This window comes from Lates calcarifer, linkage group LG8 (assembly GCF_001640805.2).
Source record: "Lates calcarifer isolate ASB-BC8 linkage group LG8, TLL_Latcal_v3, whole genome shotgun sequence".
In the NCBI taxonomy this organism is placed as follows: Eukaryota; Metazoa; Chordata; class Actinopteri; family Centropomidae; genus Lates; species Lates calcarifer.
This window is the reverse complement of record NC_066840.1, coordinates 10557632-10579378: the sequence shown is the minus strand read 5'-3', so window position 1 is coordinate 10579378 and position 21747 is coordinate 10557632. Positions and strand designations below refer to the sequence as shown.

At 41.6% G+C, this 21747-nt stretch overlaps 2 protein-coding genes across 3 annotated transcripts in view; both read left to right on the top strand.

The window, feature by feature from the left end:
- LOC108899249 (A disintegrin and metalloproteinase with thrombospondin motifs 2) overlaps positions 1–11960 on the top strand; it is a 126584-nt gene extending 114624 nt beyond the window's left edge. For both annotated transcript variants that reach the window (XM_018699598.1, XM_018699603.2), the window contains 10 exons: positions 1594–1727; positions 1817–1940; positions 2480–2560; positions 2668–2831; positions 2960–3116; positions 3248–3383; positions 3582–3789; positions 4096–4225; positions 4699–4785; positions 8097–11960. In XM_018699598.1, coding sequence (XP_018555114.1) covers positions 1594–1727; positions 1817–1940; positions 2480–2560; positions 2668–2831; positions 2960–3116; positions 3248–3383; positions 3582–3789; positions 4096–4225; positions 4699–4785; positions 8097–10720 — 3845 coding nt within the window. In that variant the 3' untranslated portion in view covers positions 10721–11960. The remainder of the gene's footprint in view (positions 1–1593; positions 1728–1816; positions 1941–2479; positions 2561–2667; positions 2832–2959; positions 3117–3247; positions 3384–3581; positions 3790–4095; positions 4226–4698; positions 4786–8096) is intronic.
- A 6224-nt stretch (positions 11961–18184) lies between these two features.
- Positions 18185–20582, top strand: si:dkeyp-72g9.4 (uncharacterized). The gene is made up of 2 exons (XM_018699431.2): positions 18185–18456; positions 19414–20582. Exon 2 carries the CDS (start codon positions 19416–19418, stop codon positions 20214–20216), a length of 801 nt encoding a protein of 266 aa, XP_018554947.1. The 5' UTR covers positions 18185–18456; positions 19414–19415; the 3' UTR covers positions 20217–20582.
- The last annotated feature ends 1165 nt before the right edge of the window (positions 20583–21747 follow it).

Here is a 21747-nt window from a genome sequence, read left to right as displayed (position 1 = left end):
ATCATCCAACTAAAGGGCAGCCATAGAGTAAAAGTGCTGAGCTGTCTCCATATCTAATCAGAGGTCACGCCACGCACACTTGGCTAAGAGGTGTCTCACTAAATTGTTTTTCTCTGTTCTTATCATTTCTAAATGCCATATTTTTCAGCAAGGCTTTCTCAGTCTCAAATTACTTTCTCATGAGTGCGTGTCTGTGTGTGTGTGAGAGAGAAAAAAGTGAACAGAGAGGTGAAATTGAATTCCATTCATGGTCTGTCATCTCCTAAGTTCCAGATAGTGTGAGGAGAGAAAAAGAGTGTCTGCTGCGAGTGTGAAATTGTAGTATTTGTTTAGAGACGTTTGACACACTGTTGGTTTTTTGTCTCTATTTGGGTCTGTTCCCGGGCCAACAGATATACTGTAAAATACTCCTGAGCAAAGAAACATGAAATGCAAGGTTGCCCTGTTTGTGTGGCTGGTTAGTAGAGTCGTCCAACCCTTTGGTCTATCACATTAGATCTAAACCCCAAAACTGGTTGTTGTTTCTAGTGCTCTCACACAGATGAGATCAGATATCTCCCAAAACTCCTCATAGAGCAGTGTGCAAAACATGGTGGGGTCTCTGACTCTTTAATTAACACCTTGGACCTCCTGAAAACCTCAAAATAAGATTTTTGCGGTGTCTGAAATGTCAAAATGCTAAAAGGTGAGGAGCAGCACGGAAAATGTGGCCGACAGTGACAACTAATGTACATTTATATCTTCTTGGTGCTGCAGCTGCAGTGTGCAAATTATAAATACAGACTGACTATTTTAACCTCCGTTGCTCTGCTACTCCACTCCACATAATAGATCTACAATAGAGCAGTCATGCAAAATAGGTCTTTATTACAATCTATAACAAAGTAAATTTTGGAAATCTTGACATTTGTAAACATGTTTTTAAATGTTGTCAGTATTATTACTTCTCATGATATCAAATATGTCTATTTGTTTGGTGTTGTTTTGTAGCCATTTGAAGTGAATGGCTGACATAGGTGTACTCTGTTTTGTGCATGTATATATGTCTATGTAAATCTATAAATATTCTGTATTTTAAATCTACACATACTGTGACACACATACATTACACCTTTAAGATATTCTCACAGCATGGCCCTCTTTAATTATCATAGCTTATTTCACACTGTAGTTATTCATGTATTGTCTCTTTGCATTCTCAGTTCAACCTGACAAAAATGTGTCTCCTCCACATATTACAGTTCAGTAGCTTCAGTAGCACTTCTGCCACCTGTTTATTAGTGTCAGAGCATTGTAAGACAAGGTCTCCGGATTATGTCCATCTGTAATAAACGTGATGAAGTAGGAGTGTTCACTCTCACTGGAATGAACTGCCAGGTTTTGTCTCTAGAGGCTCATGTAGTTGTAGTATGACTCACACAGACAGACACAATGAGACACAGCATCACGCTGACTCATTGAGAGCTCATTCAGAACATAAAATATAACCACATGTTAGTTGTAAAGATGAAATCATCAGAATAGATTGTGCCACTCTTACAGTCATTTGAATAATTGGGTCATTTTTAATGTGTGTTTGTCTTCGTTTCCCAGCTAACAAACGCTGCCACTTGCATTGCCAATCCAAGGAGACAGGAGATGTGGTCTTCATGCAGAGAATGGTCCTTGACGGCACACGCTGCTCATACAAGGACCCGCACAGCGTGTGTGTGCGTGGAGAGTGTGAGGTGAGTGGCAGTACACGTACATATGAGAGCAAGAGAGCTGTGTGTGTTCAGATGTACATGCATTGATCTTTCCATGTCATCATGAACAGAAAGTGGGCTGCGACAGTGTGGTCGGCTCGTCAAAGCAGGACGACAAGTGTGGAGTGTGTGGAGGCGACAACTCCAGCTGCAAAACCTTCAAAGACACCATCACACGTACTGCTAAAAAACAAGGTAAACACATACAGTCACAATAACCTTAATCTACATACGGGACAGACCATCCATCAGTGTAGCAGGTGTCTGTCATGCTGGTGAGTACAGCATAAATAGTTGGCCAGCGTCCTTTGTTTATAAGCTGGACCCTTCTCCTTCTGTATTTACTTATGTTTAGCTAAACATCACCCTCTAGAGGAAGATTTGTAACACTGTCCAAACCTCAGGGTGATTTGAGTTGAGGTGTTTCCATGTGAGTAGGGCATTGCCAAGACGTTATGTCAAGCCCTCAGTCTGTGAGCTAACGTTTATAAGTATATTATCTAACTCTTGACGTCGGTACAGGCCTAGATTATAACACCAAAAATTCCCAGAATCAGATGTTTATTCAGGATGAAAATACCCAAGGCTGCAGGGATTTTAACTAGTGAGCAGGTATGCTTGATTGAACTTAGTGAGAGCTCTTTAGTGGATTAGCTGAGACTCTTTGTCAGGAAACCGTAAAACAAGCTTTTGATGATGTTGGAGTCATGAACCAGATGTGCGTTTCATTTCAGGTTTCCTCAAGGTTCTTGAAATCCCCAGAGGAGCCAGACACCTGCTGATTCAAGAGCTGAAAGCAACTTCTCACATCTTAGGTATCTGACACTCCACACTTGAGTCCTTAACATTTGGGTATGTTTAAATCCTTGAATTTGTGTGTTATACAAGCATAATTAATATATATTTTATCACATATCTACAGCTGTGAAGAATGTGGCATCCGGACTGTTTTTCTTAAATGGGGACGATGAATACCCAAAATCCCACTCAGTCATAGAGAAAGGAGTGGAATGGGAATATGAGAACGACAACGACAAGGAGACCCTTCAGACCACTGGCCCTCTCAGACATGGAATTCTTATCATGGTAATAAATGAAGATGGTGGTGACTTTGGTTGGACATTTTCTGCACATTAAATGGTCTAAATTATAAAGTTATCTACAGGTTTCAGTGAGGTGAATCACTTGTTTTATGATGATCTTTCTGTTTGCAGATGAAATTACACGGGGATGAAGATGTGAATTTATCCTATAAGTACATGATGAACATGGACAGTGACTCAGCCATTCAGAACAACATGTTGGTAGAAGACAGTGCCTATGAGTGGGCCCCAAAGAGATGGTCTTACTGTTCCAAGCCCTGTGGTGGAGGTACAGTAGAGCAAGAAAAATACTCGTTGTGAAACTGTTGTATCTCTGAGATCACCTGTGTGCATTTTGAGTGCCTATGTTTATGTATATGTGCTTACATTTTTTTAATTTTCTATTCCGTCTTGCCATAGGGAAGCAGTATTTGAGATACGGCTGCAGAAGAAAAGTTGACAGCAAGATGGTCCACAAGAGTTTCTGTAACAAGTCCAACATGAAACCTAGAGGAGACACCAGAGACTGCAACCAGAAGCCCTGCCCTCCACCCATGTATGCATTGTATTATATGTCACCAGCTGCAAAAACAAAACAGAAGGAATCTGACTGCACCTTGATACAGACAACTTCAGGCTTTTTCTTCATTCCATCAGCCCTCTTTTTCTTCCTGTGACATTGTTTACTTCAGAATTTTGACATTTCAAATGCCCTCAGAACTCTTGTTTCTCTCTTTCCTGTGATGTTCTCCAGTTGGGTGACAGGGGAGTGGCAGAACTGCAGCAAACCATGTGGAAAGACAGGTATGCAAATACGCTCAGTCAGCTGTGTCCAGCCGTCAGACGACAACACCACACGCTCCATCCACAACAAACACTGCAACGACGACCGGCCTGAGTCCCGCAGACCCTGCAACCGACACCCCTGTCCCACCCAGTGGAGAGTTGGACCATGGTCACAGGTGTGCGGGCTGAACATGGTTCAACAGGGCATTTCAAAAATGAAACTGAAGTAGAAAAGACATTTAAGCAATAAGATTTTTGCATAGGAATACTTGTGAATACTAGTGATATTTTGTGTTGAAGCCAAACAGGTGGCATTCTTGTCAGACATTCAGGGTTTTAAATATCACAAGACTTCCTCAGAACTGTATTCTTGGCAGGTCTGACAAGCCTCTGAGATTTTGTGAACATGAAAATATTTTTATTCACATTTACCATGTTTTTGCTAGAATAAGTTGGTCTGTGTTAATGTCCTTTATCTCCAGTGCTCAGTGACATGTGGTAATGGGACCCAGCAGAGGCAGGCTCTGTGCCACACCAGGGACAACACCATCGGCCTGTGTCTGGACAGCAAGCCTGACACCATCAGAGTCTGTCGCATGGATCCATGTCCCAGTGAGTTCTCCATCCATGCATAGCCTGCCAGGGCAAACTGTACTATGTCAAAGTAGACATTTATTTAATTGCCCAAATATGTCAGGCTGAATTTTGGGGCAATCTAAAACCTGATACACTGCACAGAAATCTAGGACATCTAGAATATTATTTGACAGAATGGCACAGCTATAAAAAAAAAAGTTTTAGGTTTGAATGTTGCACTCAATGTAAAGATCACATAGCTTAAATTAGGAGCTGGAGCAAACTGATACTGAATATATAATGTATGTGATACTGTCAAACAGTGTGGAATAAGATGAGGGGGGCAATACTAAACTTATAAATTAGACAGAGACATCAGCACAGGAGCGGAGAAGGATATGTGACAAAACAGACAGACAACAGACAAAAAAAATAAATACATCAACCATTAAAAGAGTTCCCTCCTCACTTTAAGAACTCCATCACTCTCTCTTCTCCTGTGTCTGCAGAGGGCTCATCAGACCTCAACAAGAACGGCAACATCCTGATCCAGTGGCTGTCTCGCCCCAACCCCAACTTCCCGAAGATCTCCTCACGTAAAACCTCCCTCTATAGTTCCCAGCCTGGCCTCCACAGCGGCAGCCGCAGCTGCATGTCTGTCCTCTGCTGGGCCCTGCCCATCTCTGTCCTCCTGTCTCTGCAGGGCCGGCCCCGGCTGGCCCCCTGACCCGCCCCTCCCCCACGCCCTGTGCCTGTGCCCACGCCCGTGAGCGAGCGGCAAAGCTTTTGCTTCTCTTTTGGGGGGGGGATGTTGTCTCTCTCTCTCTGTGTCTGAGACAGCTCTGACTGGGGGGAGGTCTCTGGCTCCTGTGTGTGCTAGTTGGTTCTCTCTTGCTCTGTCTCTCTCTCTTATCTCTCTCTCTCCTTTGTGGAGCATTGTGTTGTAACCGCTGGCCAGTCGAAAACTCAAAAGATCAACAAAAAATTTGATGTGAAAAGGATTCGAAGTGGCAAGGCGAACAGGATTTCAGTGACACCTCCTGAGATGTGTCGAGGAGCCGTTCATGTGTGAGGGACCCCCTCTGCATTTGGCGGCCATGTTTTGCGCGAGCTAGCTGCGTGTTGTCATGGGTTACCACTCCTGAGATGCAGCTGCGCTTTTTTCTTTTTCTAGCGCACTGTCATTGTCGGGAGAAACAGGTGTGAAAATAAACAGAAAAGGTATATAAATATCTATATAGAAAAAATATATATATAAAAAATATGAAAGCTTTATTGTGAATGTGATCTTGTCACAATGAGGACATCTTTGCTAAAGTGCTCATCTGACATCCTGGTTCCATTCGGGGATGAGAATGGTGTCTCATTCTACGTTCCATTCTCAGATTGACAGGAACTCAGCACAGGGACAGGAAGTGACATAGGTAAACCTTTTGATTTTTTTTAAATTATTTTTTTTGGGGGGGGGGGGGGGGCTGTGAGATGAAGAATCTCAAAGTAAAGGCTAATTGAAAAAAAAAAAAAAAAAACAGGGTAGTCTGACCGCTTGAGGTTGCTTCCCATTTCACCTCACCATCAGCCATCCTCTCTTTGACTGTTATACTAAAGTTCAATAAATGCAGCTTATTTGTGCTTGCAGACTTTAAACAAATACATCTATAAATATATTTGTATTTATATATACCTATAAATCTAAATCTATATGAGTAACAATAATATTAATAATGTTTTACCATGAATAAGCTGTAGCTTATTTGCCTAAAACCTTTGGACTGCTATTGATCGCTTAGATCCTTGACTGTTATGTGTATTTTTTTATTGATTTTACATGAATACAGATGAATATTTAATAAAGGTAAAGTGTTTAGGGGGGAAGGGGTTAGACCTATATTATGCAGGACTTGGTCAGTTAGTTGCCTCTCCATTTTCTCAGATGGATCAGTGGTTTACTGTCGCTTCTTGTTTTCTTTAAGGATAGGATCACGTTTTGTCATGCGCATTTGCATCCATCACCTGTGTGTGTGTGTGCGTGTGCATGCGTGCATGCATTTGTGCACGTGTGTACGTGTGTGTGTGGGCATGTGTGTCTGCATGCATGTGTGAGCGAGTTAGTGCGTGTTTACGTGTCTGTGTATATGTGAATGGATGCATGTGTGTCTTGTGTGTAAGCTTGGATAAGTGAGTAAATGAACGGGTGAGTGAATGAGTAGTCGTCTTGTTAATGAAAATGTGTTTGCGTGGTTGTGTGCGTGCGTGTGTGTGTGTGAGCGTGCTTCATCATTCGGGCTTTTACACATCGCAATCAGATACAGAAATACCTCATAAACTTTGATTTGAGAGCGTCCGATGATCTCATTTTATTTTGATGAACATTAACCACATGAACAATGCCTTATCTTGGATTGAATGTAATGGCATTTATCTGTGAAAGAGATGGCTTTACTCATTCAAAGTTTCACTCGTAATAGAGGCAGCTTCAAACCAACTTAACAAACTCACACCCACCAACCATCAAACCTACCAAGGTGATGTTGGACCAATGTCCGACTACTGGGAAGGGTTTACAAAGGGCCTAAGGTATCGACACATATGGCATCTAGAAAAAAAAAAAAACACTTCAGACTTGTCATTGTATTGTGATCACATAATTCTGTTGTGACTATGTAGCGAGCTATCCAAGGTTTCCTTCTGCTGGAGTTGGACTGTATGAGACCAAGCCAGACCTAGCAGTGCGATACTGTATATAACATTGGTGTTGACTGTATTTAATAATGTTCATGACTGTTATCTTCTTCTATAATATTCTATACTATGGGTAACTGTTTTGTGGCTTCACTGGCCTGCTGCGTGGGGCTGGCTAACGTTTGGCTAACGTTGAAGAAACATTCAGATGGACTACGTGCACTGCGTCTATATGCACTTTGATTTATCAGGGAAATTTTATTAATGTTTTGTAAATGTTTCATATGACACTTAATGTGCCATTCCAGTTTTTACATCATCATGGAAATTATGTATTTTATTTAAACAGCAAATATCATTTATGTACTTCATGGTTTTTTGTTTTTTGTTTTTTCTTTCGTTTTTTTTTTTTTTTTCCAATCGATAAACAGATTGACTGGTTGATTTCCAAGTAATGAAGTGTTTTACCAAAGTGACTGTGAACTTGTAACTTTCGATACAGTTGAATTATTTTTCTTAAGAAAAGAATATATCTATATATTGAGCAGGGGGGGGCGTACATCTCATTGTTTCAGTTCCTGTCATTCTCAACAGCAAAGTTGTATCAATAAAAATGTTTTAAAAAGTGTGATCTTTCTCTCAGTAGGAATGTGTTCACTGGCTAGATTATCTGTCAGAGAAAATGTCAAAATGTCAAACATCGCCAGGAGAACACAGTTATTTTTACTGGCATGGTACAAAAAGGGTACAAGTCAAATTTAACTGAATGATGTGCACCTGATGCAAAGGCAACACAAAGCTGCATGAGCACAAAGAAGTCAAAATTAGACATCAAACGTTTTAGATGAAATATTCCGACCTGAAAGATAGTTATATTTACAACACAAGACTGGCGACCCTTCTTTTTCCATTTCAGTTTTTTCTGGACTAATCTCATGAATCTCTTGATGTTTGGGTTTTTCTCCTCTTCTCCCCTGCATCCTCTGCTAATGGTCTGGCTTTACTACTGTACTCTGCACGGTGTGGAACCAACACACACACACATTTATGTACCAAATGTATAAACTAACATGCACACAGAGACTACTGCTAAATAATACACTCTTGTTGTTGCATGTACTTCCACACATAAAGACATACCCCAGCAGTCTCACACATACACACCCCTACATAGACTCTACCCCTGGCTGTGCCCAGTCTCAGCTCTCTGCTCTCTCTTTCACAGGCCAGCGTTGTCATGGAGACCGTTCCGTGTTCTGTCGAATGGAGGTGCTGAAGCGCTACTGCTCTCTACCGGACTACCAGCGCATTTGCTGCAAGTCCTGCAGCAATGTGACCATCACAGAGCTTCTACCCAACTCCACCTCTATGCGCCCCAGTGTCACAGTTCCTCCACCTACCAGCACCCTCAGCTCTGGCTTCACCACCACCCAACCCACCGAACCTGTCATCACCACCATTTCAGCTCCTACCACCAGCCCCTGGACCATCACTCATCCTCCTGCCTTCACCACTCCTGTTCCTCATTCCACCCAAACCCCACTCAGAACCACAGACGTGATCACACCTTATTTGTTGGATGCTACCAGTGCTCCTGTCTACCCTACCACCTTTTCCATGGCAACCACCTCAGTTATTACAACCTCTCCCAGTACAACTGCTCATCCCCTGCCTCTGCCTATCCCAGATGTAGACGACAGCACAGATCCACAGTTACAGAGCACTACAAATGTTCTAACGACATCTGGTATGATAACTACCATAGACTTTACAGCAGCCACCAGTCCAACAATCACAAATCCAGCTGAACATAGCACAAAAACAGACAGCCCGCTGAAACCAAAGCCCAAAAAGAATATTCCTTCAAAGAAAAACCCCAAAAAGGTGATTCCACCAAAGATCAATCCAAAAAAGAATACTGCACCAAAAAATACTACAAGAAAAGATGTTTCACCAAAGGTCAATCCCAAAATGAAAACAAGTGCCTCTCCAAAAAAGAATACTTCTGTTAACAGCAATCCCAAAAAGAATGAACCAGAAAAAACAAATCCCAAAAAGTCTACTCCGGCAAGTACTACTCCCAAAAAGACTCCTCAAATAAAGACTACTCCCAAAAAGACTCCTCAAATAAAAAGTACTCCCAAAAAGACTCCTCCAGAAAAAACAACTCCCAAAAAGACTCCTCCAGAAAAAACGCCTAAAAAGATTACTCCGTCAAGCACTACTCCCAAAAAGACGTTTCCAGAAAAAACAATCCCCAAAAAGACTACTCCGTCAAGCACTACTCCCAGAAAGACATTTCCAGAAAAAACAACTCCCAGAAAGACTACTCCGGCAAGCACCACTCCCAAAAAGACGCTTCCAGAAAAAACTACTCCCAAAAAGACTCTTACAGAAAAAACGACTCCCAAAAAGACTACTCCGGCAAGCACCACTCCCAAAAAGACGCTTCCAGAAAAAACTACTCCCAAAAAGACTCTTACAGAAAAAACGACTCCCAAAAAGACTACTCCGGCAAGCACCACTCCCAAAAAGACGCTTCCAGAAAAAACTACTCCCAAAAAGACTCTTACAGAAAAAACTACTCCCAAAAAGACTACTCTGGCAAGCACCACTCCCAAAAAGACGCTTCCAGAAAAAACTACTCCCAAAAAGACTCTTACAGAAAAAATGACTCCCAAAAAGACTACTCCGGCAAGCACCACTTCCAAAAAGATGCTTCCAGAAAAAACTACCCCCAAAAAGGTGCTTTCAGAAAAAACTACTCCTAAAAAGACTTCTCCAGTGAAGCTTACTCCTGAGAAAAAACTCAAACCCTTGCCCAAAAAGGAGGTTCCACCAAAGGCCAGCCCCAAAAAAATCACACAGCCAAAGACAAAAGTAACAAAACAAACTCAGACCAAGACAAACCACAAAAAGAACTCAAAGCCCACAGCCTCACATGCCAAGGTCAATCAGAATAAGGGCACAGTGAAAAAGACTAATCCGAAGAAGAAAACACTTGAAACGTCTTTCTATTACACCATAGCTCCCTCTCCCTATACAAGCCCAGAACCATCAAGAGAATACTTTTCTCCCACTGTCTCCTCTAGCACTAGTGTCTATGATCCAGCAGCTTTTCCTGAGTCAACAGTCAATGTCACGTTCATCAGTAACAACACAGAGGCTACAGAAGAAACTCCAATTGAGTACTATGACAGCACAGACACCGCATCAGTAACACCCAGCACTTTTGATGATCTCGTAACACCCACCACTACTACTCAGCTTGATGACGTCACGATGCCCAGTGGAACCATGCCATATGGTGATGTCCCAATGACCAGCAGTGGTGACATCACAGTAACCAGCGGGACCATTGTCAGCGGTGATGACATCACAGTGTCTTACAGCAACGTGGGAGTGGTCAGTGACACCATGGTGCTGGACGACGGTCTCACTATGGTGATCCCGACCATAAACAGCGATGATATGATGGATCTCGCCTCCACACCTTGGCTGGACCTGTCCGAGTACATCCCCGTGAGCATTCCCATGACAACCCCAGACCCCATCACCCCCTCACCTTCCACCACCTTCGCTCCAACAACAGAAAAAGCTGTCATCACGACCACCACGGCCTCTACAGTGAGACCTCAGCGACGAGCAGAGGAGAACAGTGAGAACAACTCCATTGACGTCTTGTACAACAGGGTCGTCAGCGTAGACAATGACATCTCTCAGAACAACCTGATCCCAAAGCGCCGGGTCAACCTCCGAGAACGAACCAGGAACAAACGCATTCAGGAGCTTCTGGAGGAGAAACGGAACTTTCTCCTCAGGATGAAGAGAGGCCATGCGGCACGATAGACCAAGCCTTCTCATTTCTCTTATAGAGATCTTTACAGACTTTTGTAAGAGTTGTTTAAACCCCTCTGTGAACTGCCATGATGCTTTCTGTCAGGCCTCTCCACAAAAAAACTCTCTGTCATATCAGTATCATGACAATCAGGACTGCTGCAGAGAGAAAATATCATGGCCAAATGTTTGAACAGTTGCTTTGAATAAAGCAAAGCCCTTCAGAGTACAGACTGTTGCAGATTTGCAGCAAATCGCCTTGCCTGTGTAAACACAATAATGAGAAACAGAAGGGATGAAAAGTGTACATCCAGTTTGACCAGCACTTTACAAAGCCAAGCTTTTATCCCTCTAAACCACCCACAGTCTTGTTTGAGGATTCACTCAACGGATGATGTAGATAAGATGTAATGTAGTTTGTAAAATGGTATTATCCGTACTGGCACTTATGGAGGAACAAAATCTACAACCTAGAATCCAAATCTCCATCTGATATTATATTACAGCCCAGGACTGCAGCTCATTTCCCCCAAACAGATATGAATACCTCTCAGCTCCCTAATAACAGCTACTGTAGCACAAAATTAAAATGTGTCCTTGTTAAGTGGCCAGCACTCTGAATACCCTATACACACACACACAGCAAATTGGAGCTTTTGGAGGCCTGAGGGCAGTATGGTAATGCCAAACAATCAGAAAGTCAGAGTTTCCTTTTGGTTTAATAGCATTGTGAAAGTTTACACTGCTTGGATCGTGTTGCCTTTTCCAAAGCAAACAGTCTCTCTGACTGCACAAGGGTCTTTCATCTCTCAGGAAGTTTAGATACATTGTGGAAGTCTGGTGAGGGACATTGCCACACTTGGTGCTTCCTGGATTTTAATTATATTTTTGATATCTTGCTAAGCTAAAATTATTGAAGAGAAAAAAAATATTTTGATTGCGTTTTTTTGTTGTTGTTTTTCTTTTTCAACGGTCAGTCAAGTATGGTGCTTTTTTTGACAGCAATGTCCCTCATGTGTTCATTTATGTACAAAAACAACAAAAATATAATAAGCCTGTTTGTATTAAAGGTATCCACATAGAAGCTTTGAGGGCCAGTATATTTTCTTTTCTAAAAGTTTTATTATTGGTACATCTCTAACTTGCAACTGCCAAAGCACCTACGGATCTTTCTGTACGATATCTGTACATATGAAAAAGAACTTAATGTTTAATATTTATTAAAGTTTAAGTGCCTGTGGAATTTTGCAAACTGTCAGTGTGAGTGTGATTTTGTTCCAGTGACAACATTCATGCTGCTGTTCTTTATGTCTTCAGTCACAAGCAGTAGTTATGTCACTCGGTCAATCCTGATATGTGGGACACAGCTACTGTGAGCCTGACAGCTGCAACAGTTTGAGGTTAACTCAGTGATGTAAGACTTTGCAGCTTCTGATCCAGTTTGTACCAGTTAAGCAACAATCTCATCAAATTATCTATAGCATGCTTAAAACCATTCCTTCGATCTATATTTAACTTACAGCTCCAGAGTAATGCAGTATCTGGCACACAGGGGGAGACAGAGCACGTGTTTATGTTCGCTGTAATCACTAACACCAGCCTTTTCTATTGCCTTTCTTTATCTTGACAGCAGGGTCAGGGCACAGCTGTCTTTGGACTGTCAAATCCAAAGTATAAAGTCATTGATTGTTAAAACTGAGTCTAATATATAATAAAGATAAGCTCAGCCTCTTCATTGTCGATGGAGCAGGTCCAGCACATGACTCAGCTTGACTGTACAAAGGAAATGACTAGGCTAAATATTTCAACACAGGGTTAAAACAATAGTGAAAATTGTTCACAGTGAGGTCTGGATAATGTTTCTGAAAAAATATGTTGCCATTGATTTTTTTTTTTTTTTCAATTTAATTTCATTCACTTTAAGCACTTAAGGATTTCATTATCCTGTGTTGTATTCAAGTGGCAGTTAACCATGGCATTTGCAATTAAAATCCAAACTATGTGCATGGCTAGATAGCACTTGGAGTAAGAGGGGAAATGCAACAGCTGTATTGCTATGGGTAGAATTGGTTGTTAACACATTTAATGGGATTACCAGCGTCACTGGAAATATACCATCATTCTGCACTCATTAAATTAGACTTCATATCTAACTTCATCTGGTTACACTCAGATTGATTCTGTGAGAAATGTTGAGTCACTGCACTCACACTCTGGCTTATTGACATTTGCATTCTTTAAATATGCCAGATTCAACACTTTGGGAGAAAAACAAACATGAGGAAGAGCATTTTTCTGATTCCCAAGTTATGCAAGAGTTCAAGTTGACCCTTAATTGTTTACATCTTTCATAAACCAATCAGTTGTGGGGTTTTTTTTTTTCTTTTTTTTGTTCTTTATTTCCCATTTTGGTTGTTTTCCCAGACTGGTCTTTAACTGGCCTTGATAAAGTGTCCACACTACTCTTGTTACGGAACTTAAAGGTTCCACTGTGTCTGTCAATACTTCCAAACAACACTGACTGGCATCAGAATATTAGATTACTCATAAATTCTTGTCTAATATTGCACAGCAAATTAGGACTGCATGGTCAAAAACACTGTCGGCTACCAATTTTTCCCACTGGGAGACAAACAAAAAATATAGTGTACATATGCCCAAACAATACAAAGAAATAAAACACTAAGATCTGATGTTTGGTACCCACCAAGATCAGTACCTTCCTGTGTGTTGAGGTGAAGTGAGTCCAAAATAAATAAAGAGGAATTTTGTATACAGTAGGGGATAGTTGTCAATATTTGTTGACATTTGAGTTAACTGCTAAGCTTGTTAAGTTATTCAGACCAATAAATCATTGGAAATGATGCAGAAATGAAAAGGCAATTTTGAAAGAGATGCATATGGTTCAAAGAAAGGTCACTTTCACCTGGTGAACTATGCAGAAAACAAAAACGCACAAGTAGGGAAGAGTGTGATATAATTAGAAATAATCATAATGAAAAACACATTGTGAGGCTCATCAATTGGATCCTGGTCTTATGAAATCGGGTTTGCCTTTAGACACAGTTGTGTTAGAACTGGAGCCTTCTTTGTAACACAAGCTCTCCTGACTCATTTTGGATAATTTAACCTTTATGCTTTGTACTCAAAACAAGTGGTAAAATAATTGTAACTATTTACAGGGATTTTTATGTCATTCAGTAGCCCTACAATTAGAGCCAGGTTATAACTATGATGATTTTTGTTTTCTGGTGACAGCTGAAGTTTGTGGTCTGCTAGATATATTATTTTACAGCTGATGCATTATTACAGCATTACAAATGTATTTATGCAGGGTGGTTGTATTGGATTACACTGCATTGCACTGTGCTATCTTATTTTGCCCACCCCATGTGATTTAATTGTTTTCCCAATAATATTTCAAAACAGCTTCTTGGAAGAAGTGAGGAAACTCTCCCCTCTGCCCTTCAGGTGAGACTATATGACCGTTTCTCAGAATCACTCTGGAAGCTGGAAGCTCAGTGATAAAAATCAATAAAAAGGCTCAACAATCAGAGCCTTTCCATTTATCCATCCTTCAAGTGTCTACCTCTCTCTACCTACACAATGAAGCTTTTATCAGCCATAAAATATAAGCGTCCTTCCGCATCAATTTAATTGTTATTGAACCTATAAGTGGATAAGAACAAGAGGTTCAAGACAGAGAGAATAGTTACACTGAACAGGACTGGAAGTATTTAACCCTCGTTTTGCCTTCTCTTGAAAAAATGGGGCAGGAAAAGCTCAGGTGTAAATCATGAAATGACTGATGGCTGAATTCCATTTAGCTGCTTCAGTTAAAGGGTCCTGGTATTATTCATGCAGGTTCACTGACACATTTCAAAAAGACAAAGGCATTGTTCATGTTATTAGATATAGATGTGCTTTTTCTACTGTGACAAGTCAACACGACCATTGTGGAAAGAGGCCTGTATATGTATAATGTCAATTACTTATATGAAGATGTGATTATTTTTGAAAAGTTTTACAGATTCTTTTCTTTTAGATGCATGTTCTGCAGTGGGCAGGACTTCCTGATGATGGTCCTGAAGGTCAAAACACAACAACATTTTAGAAAATACAACAACATTACATAGATTATGGAAACTGTGGGACAAGGCTTCTTCTGTGTTCTGTGAAATGTTGTTGTGTTTTGAGCCTCTCGCCTACCATCCTTTCTCTACAGAAATACATACATGCATCAGCAATATGTTAATTGTTGGTATATGCAAAACCTGAGGACAAAATAGCAAAATTGATTTTATATTTATTGTGTGTTTTCATGACTTTACCTGTTTACCTCAGTTTGAATGTAGTTGGCTCATTGGCTGTGGGTTGGTGTTCAGCTGAAAACTACCAATAAGCAACTAGACCCATTCGTAAGTCCTTTAATATGCCTGCTATGCCTGCTGATAAGACAGCTATTTCCCTGTAAACACACACAGCAACAAATACAAATGCCAGCATAACTGGTGTTTAATCTTGTGTTTGTTGTTCCTTTCGTGAATTTACATCCTGCTGCCTGATTTAGAATTGAAGCCTGGTTGATGTTGTGCATGGTGTTTGTCATTAGCAGAAAGCACATCAATGAATGCAGTCAGTGTGGTGCCCTAGAGTCTCTTAAGACTGTAACTGAACTACACCACGTGCCAGAGTGTCCGTGTGTGAGTTCATGTGTCTGTGTGTGTGTGTGTTTGAGGCAAATTTAGCTCCTTGTGACTAGTCCATTAGAGATCCATAAAAAACAAGGAATCTTTTTACAGGTTGGATGCAAAGAAGATGTGACTCATCTGACTTATCAGGGGTCATGCTGCCCCCAACGCATACGCACACACACACACACACACTCTCTCACTCAACTGAAAGCCTTTTTCCCCAGACACAGGAGCAGACTGTTGACTGAAGGATTTGAAGCTGGATTTTCCTGTGTATAAATCCTCTGGTGAGCAGGTCTGTGATCCTACACAAATGTACTCACCACATTGATAATGTATATGCCACATCATGAATATATTTAAATACACACCCACATCTTTAGTTGTTCAAGAAAACTTCTGAAACATATTAGTGAGAATATTTAAATATTTTAAGTGAAATGTTGTGTTAAATATGCAAAAATTCAAATTTTCTGACAGTGGTCAGAAAGATTGTATTTGCTGTATTAAATTAATGCAGTTGTGATAAATATTTTACCCTTGTTTACAAACCCATAACTGAATTACCACAGTGGTCAGAGGCCTGAATCACCATGTGATTTGAGGCCATCCAGTAACACTCACTAAACAACTCATGCTGTGTCAGAGAAACATGCTTCTGAATGAAAAGGAAATAACTGAGGTTTCAAACAGTCATCAAAATCTAAGCAGGAGATTTGAAAAAAAAAAGCATTGCCTCTATTCACTGACCTGCTGCCCCATTTTTTCTAGAAAAATCTTTCCCTTAAACAAGACACAAACAACAACCACTTTTTACCACAAAACTGTCCAGTGGTCAGTCCATATGTTTATATAATTCTCCCTGTATCTGTCCCAACTCCTCAAAAATGAGTTCACCATTACATTGTCCAGTTTAATCTAAGATGAAATGCTTGTTCTAGATCAAAGATATCTGCTTTCTTATTCATTGCTTCTAAATGTGTCTTTACCCAGAAATTCAGTCAGTATGGTCTTGGCTGGGAGTCACATCTGCCAAGTTTCTTAGTGTGTTTCAAATCTTAATTTATGTGAACTCTGGTCTTGTGAGACCCACCACAAAGTCTTAATGAAACACATTTCAGTAGCTTAAATAGTAAAGGGCTGTTTGTGTTTGTTTCTGATGAGATTCTAATGTAGCTGACTTCAGTGTTCACCTGAATACGGCCTGCTATCCTCTAAGTAAAGCTTTTGTCACACTTACTGATACTTATGGTTTCACCCACTTTGTAGGTGAACCTACTCACTGCAGTGGTAACCTGCTTGACCTGATTCTATCTCACAGGATAGTGATTTCTGATCTGTCTCACCCATCACATCCATTATGACAGATTGCTAAATTCTCAAATTTGAAGCAATACTAGCCTGTCCTCGAATTTACCACATTGGTCCATCAGCCCCATCCCATCCACTCTGTTCCATATCACTTTATATTTCAACTGTACTGACCTCAGTCCATCATGAGAGGATGAAGAAGTAGTAACTGCGAGTAGGCTATTGTAACCATCCTCTCTCAGAGACATTCCTCCATTTGTACGCCAAGCTAAGCTAATGATGCTACGGCTCTCTCTCCCTCATGTTCCTCAACCCCTCATGTCTTCCCAGCAAACATGCCCATCTGGGGCCCACACAGGGCCACTGTGGGCAGAAACCATTGTGAAATGCTGGGCACATGTGGGCCCCACACTAGGGGGCCCAGGTGGGCCTCGAAGCTGGAAAGCCCAAAATGTGGCTGAGTGTGGGCTTTCCCACACTAAGAAGAATGGGCCCCCAGCTGCCCAAACAGGTGGCAGGTGACCCATGTGGGGCAGGTGTGGGACTATGTCCTACACTCTTACTACCACTATCTTCCCTTCCCTGTCTGTCCGACTGGGCAGACTGGGAGTGAAATGATCGTCATCAGTCTGAAAATAACCAGAGAAAACAGCCTACCACTTTCATGATCTGATTGAAAACGCTGTTGGAAAACATTATCCCCCAATCCATGCAGGGTTGGCAACATGTCAACAGCTCCCCTTTGCTGAGGTTAGATTCATTCAAGCTAATGTTAGCTCATCGTGAGGGTTGAAACTCGGTTGTGCTTCAAGGATTTAAGACAAGAGTATGTTCTGATGCTTCAAAGATTACTAAGCCCTTTGAGGCAAATATGTGATTTGTGATACTAGTCTATATTCATAAAATATGACTTGACTTGTCATGTGCTGCACGTGAAGCTCTAGGCGAAAAGCTTCCTAAAGCAAGTGGCCCTGTGATCAGCTATTAGTTGTGCAAGTAAACATGTGCAAAGCTCTCACATGCATATCAAATTATCTGCATGATGCGCTACAGAATAAGGTCAAACCAGATCCACAATATGCAGATTTCTGTTTTCACACAGCATCATTCATTTTGGCAGATTCACCAAAATTACAGAGGGTGACTGAGTTCACTTACAGTCATTTTTAGAAATGGCACGTCTTTAAAAAGCAAAGAACAAAATAAACCTCCATCTCTTTCCCTCCCTGTGTTTCTGTTTTGTTTTCCTTCTCTCTCTCTCTTTTCTCTCCCACTCTCACAATCACCCTGTCTCCTTCTGTTTCTTAGTCCTCTCCCTTTCTCTCTTCCCTCTTTCCCTGCCTCTGTTTTTTTTTCTCCCCATCAATACAGTCAGCCAATGACAGTGCTGGGGCTGAGGAAATGGAGGGTGAGTCTATATTTAGAACCAGGGAAGGAGGGCAAACCAAAAGTAAGAGAGCAGGAGAGAGAGAGGGGGAGGGAGAGGGAGGAGGAGGGATGTGAGGAGAAGATAAATCTGCATTCTGCCACTGCCTCTGGTCAGAGACAGTTGGAGCTACAGAGTGCACTCAAGGAGAAGCAGCATCACTGGCGGGAGACACAGCATCGTAGATTTAAAAACACACACACACACACACACACACACACACACACATCTAGCTACAAAAAGCCTGCAGACTGATATTTGAGATTGCAAGAGCAGGGGAAAGAAGGAAGGACTCGACAAAGACCATCTGCGAGCAGGTGAGTGTGAAAGCAAATTGTGCATAAAAACCTTACATAATTACAGATAATGCATGAGGTGAAAATACACAGGGAGGCTATTCTGTGCTTCAGCCCGGAGCTGCCGTCGTGGAACCATTTTTAGCCGCTGTATACCGAAGGTGTGGTCTAAATTTAGCAATGGTTACACCTTGGAAGAAACAGGGAGAGGCTGGTATTTTGGTTTGGCTTGCACTATTTTTGGCATGGAGGTTGAGACAAAAATATATCGTGGGCTTGCACTCAGGCTTATAACAATATGGGATTACATAAGAAAATATAGGCTGACACATTCTGTGGCTTTACATGACTGAGAAGGCATTTTAAAATAGTCATCTATTTATGCCGCCTCATGCTGCTCCTTGCTGGGATTGTTTGTATTTTGGGCTGTTTACACTGCCACTCCAAAGTAAGCAGAGGACGGTGTCTGAAATGGGGAAGAGGAGGGTCAGGAGGAGAGGAAGGCTTATATGTGAATGAAAATTTATTGATAAAAATTGATTGACCAAAACAGGGTGTGTTTTGAAATGCCTCAACTCTTTGATTTGCTGTGCTTCAAAAAATTGTTTTTATCTCTGACTTGGAGAGTGAAAACCTCAATTATAAGTCTCAAATATGCTTGTGAATCAAATTATGTTTTTTTGTTTTGTTTTGTTTTGTTTTTTTGTTTTGTTGTTGTTGTTTTGTTTTTGGATGGATAGACCGCAGATGTGGTAATATAATTCAATTTGAACAGTAATGCTATCAGCCGATCGCTGTCCACTGCTATTTATTATGTTCAGCTTTTAAATCTGCTTTTGCAAGGAAATGCTCTAAACACTCAGTGGATTTACTGTAAAACTCAAAACAAATGAATGGAAAAATGATTTTCCTGACACTTATGTGCTGTCCATCACTCTGCCTGTGTAAATATAAACCTCTTCCCTCCTTGTCTCTCAGCTATGCGGCCGCGGTCCAGACTGCCGTCCAAGAGACGACTCCTGCTGCCCACAATCAGAGAGGGCACTGAGGAGACAGTGAGGGATCTGAATGAGGCCAACACACTTCATCACATCACTGGCCACAGCCAGCCTGTCTCCTCAGAGGACTACCTCCTCTCCATCTGCCACCTGGCCCACCCCACCTTCCCCACCAGAGAAGTCTCCCCTGACAACGTCCACGCTCGGCAGCTGGACGCCGGGCACCAGAGGCTGAGGCTGTCACGGCAAACTGGGACTACGCCGACCGCTGCCTTTGAATTCAGCCCCACAGAGGAGGCACAGGCCGCTGATGCACAGCGGGAGGAGGAGAAAGAACTGAGTGGCAAGCTGATGTTTGGCAACTCTGACCCTCTGGAGTATCTTTATGGTTATGGACACCAGAACAACCTCTCAGGGGGTGCGAGGAAGGTGTTCATCGAGGGAAGGTTTGTGAGGCAACGTGGGAGCGTGCGGGAGGGCCTGGCTCGCTCCAGAGCACACAGCATCCCTCGTGCTTCAAGTCCAGACCTACCACGCCAGCGCAAGAGCAGCTGCCCTGAGTTACACACTAGCACTAACACTTCAACCCCGAATATCTCCCCAAACTGTTTGTCCAGGTTGGAGGCCAGGGGAGGTAGCCCCGCAGTGAGAGGAGCAGAGTGGGAGAGACAGAATCCAACAGTCAAACAATCCCTCATCTCCCAGTGGATCTCTGACTGCAAGTTGGCGTGGAGGGAGGCACGTGTACGAGCCTGTATGTTGCCCGCCATCGCTGAGATATAGGGTGCAAATGGACAGAAACTGTGAATTAAGACATTCCTTAATAAAGTATCCTGGTCTTTCTCTGTCAGTGCATGAGACATTGGCATTAGGAGATATATAGACATGTATTATGCAGATATATAACAGCTATACAATCTAATACACATTGAAAACACACAGAGGCAAATAAATATTGTCATGATTATCAATCTGTAATGTTATATTAATGTCGTTATTTACTATTGCAACCCCCCTTCTCTTGATGTATGCTGGTGATCATACAAAATCATAGAAATGGACAAATCTGCAAAATCCTTTTATACCTCTCTGTGTTTTGTGAACCATGTATGAATAAATAAAAACAACCTTTTGATACTCTCGACCAAACTGTGTGATCAGTGTTTTTCTTCTAGCTATAACCTCTTCTTTCTTGCATGTGTAAACCCTGCGAAAATGAACTCCCCACTCTCCGCCTCTGCCGGTGCCAGGCGCCTGGAGTTTCTATGGTAACTGCTGTGGGATCCTGTGCTGGTAAACACAAAGTGTGGAGAAACACAAGCAGAGTGAAGATGACACTTCTGAACCTAAACACACGAGATGCAGGTCATCTGTCGCTGTAACTGGGACAATGAGATCTGCCTGCATGTCACAGAGAAAAGCATTATTATTATTATTATTACCTGAACAGTGATGTTGCTGATTCACATGAATACATTTCAGTTCTACAAACAAAAGACAGTAATAAATGAAACTGGAAAAACAATTTTGAACAAATATTATCTTCTATGATCAATGAGAGGTTGGACGCGGTTTTGCCAAAAAACACAAAACAAAGCATCGGATGCACTGGATGTAGTTGTAAATCTGCAACACTAGAGGGCAGGATTATATCATTCATCCCTCAGGTAAACACTTTACATAACCAACTCATCACACATTTTGTAACCTCAAATCTCCCATAAGCAGTTCAAGCCCTTGCAGTACTGATGATATTGAAGTAACTCTGGGTGTGTAGTTATTTTCAACCTGATTTAAGGATCAGAGACCTGGTCCCAACAACAATAGCTGCACTGCACTGGATGTTTTGGGCCTCCCTTCTTTCATTTTGTAACAGGAGTGTGAGGGAACCAGCAGAACTCACTCAGTATTTTGCTGCTTCCTGTTTCATTGCCATAGGTCATGGATAAACGCTCAGCTCACCCAGATTATAAAAACAAAACAAAACACGTTTTATTATTCACCTGTAGTGGTATCTGTGCCACGCAGTTTGTGTTGGGTCTATTTGCCCAGGTTTTGAGCCATTGAAACATTCAAAAATTCAGAAACAATATGTATCTTTGCAGAGACAGTGCCTGGTGCGCAGTTTGTTAAATTGCTCATCAAGTATATTTTTTTCAGTGTTATGAGTGTCATAAACAAATTCATTTCACCTCCATTGTATATTGGGGTGGAGGCAGAAATCTTAAGAGATAAATATATATTTTTTTAAAAACTGTCAAAATCTCCAAAACTAACTCCATGAGTAAATATCACTACAGTAAGTGATAAAACA

Coding starts and splice junctions, on each gene's coding strand:
- si:dkeyp-72g9.4 (XM_018699431.2), top strand. CDS start 19,416: ATGCGGCCGCGGTCCAGACTGCCGTCCAAGAGACGACTCCTGCTGCCC.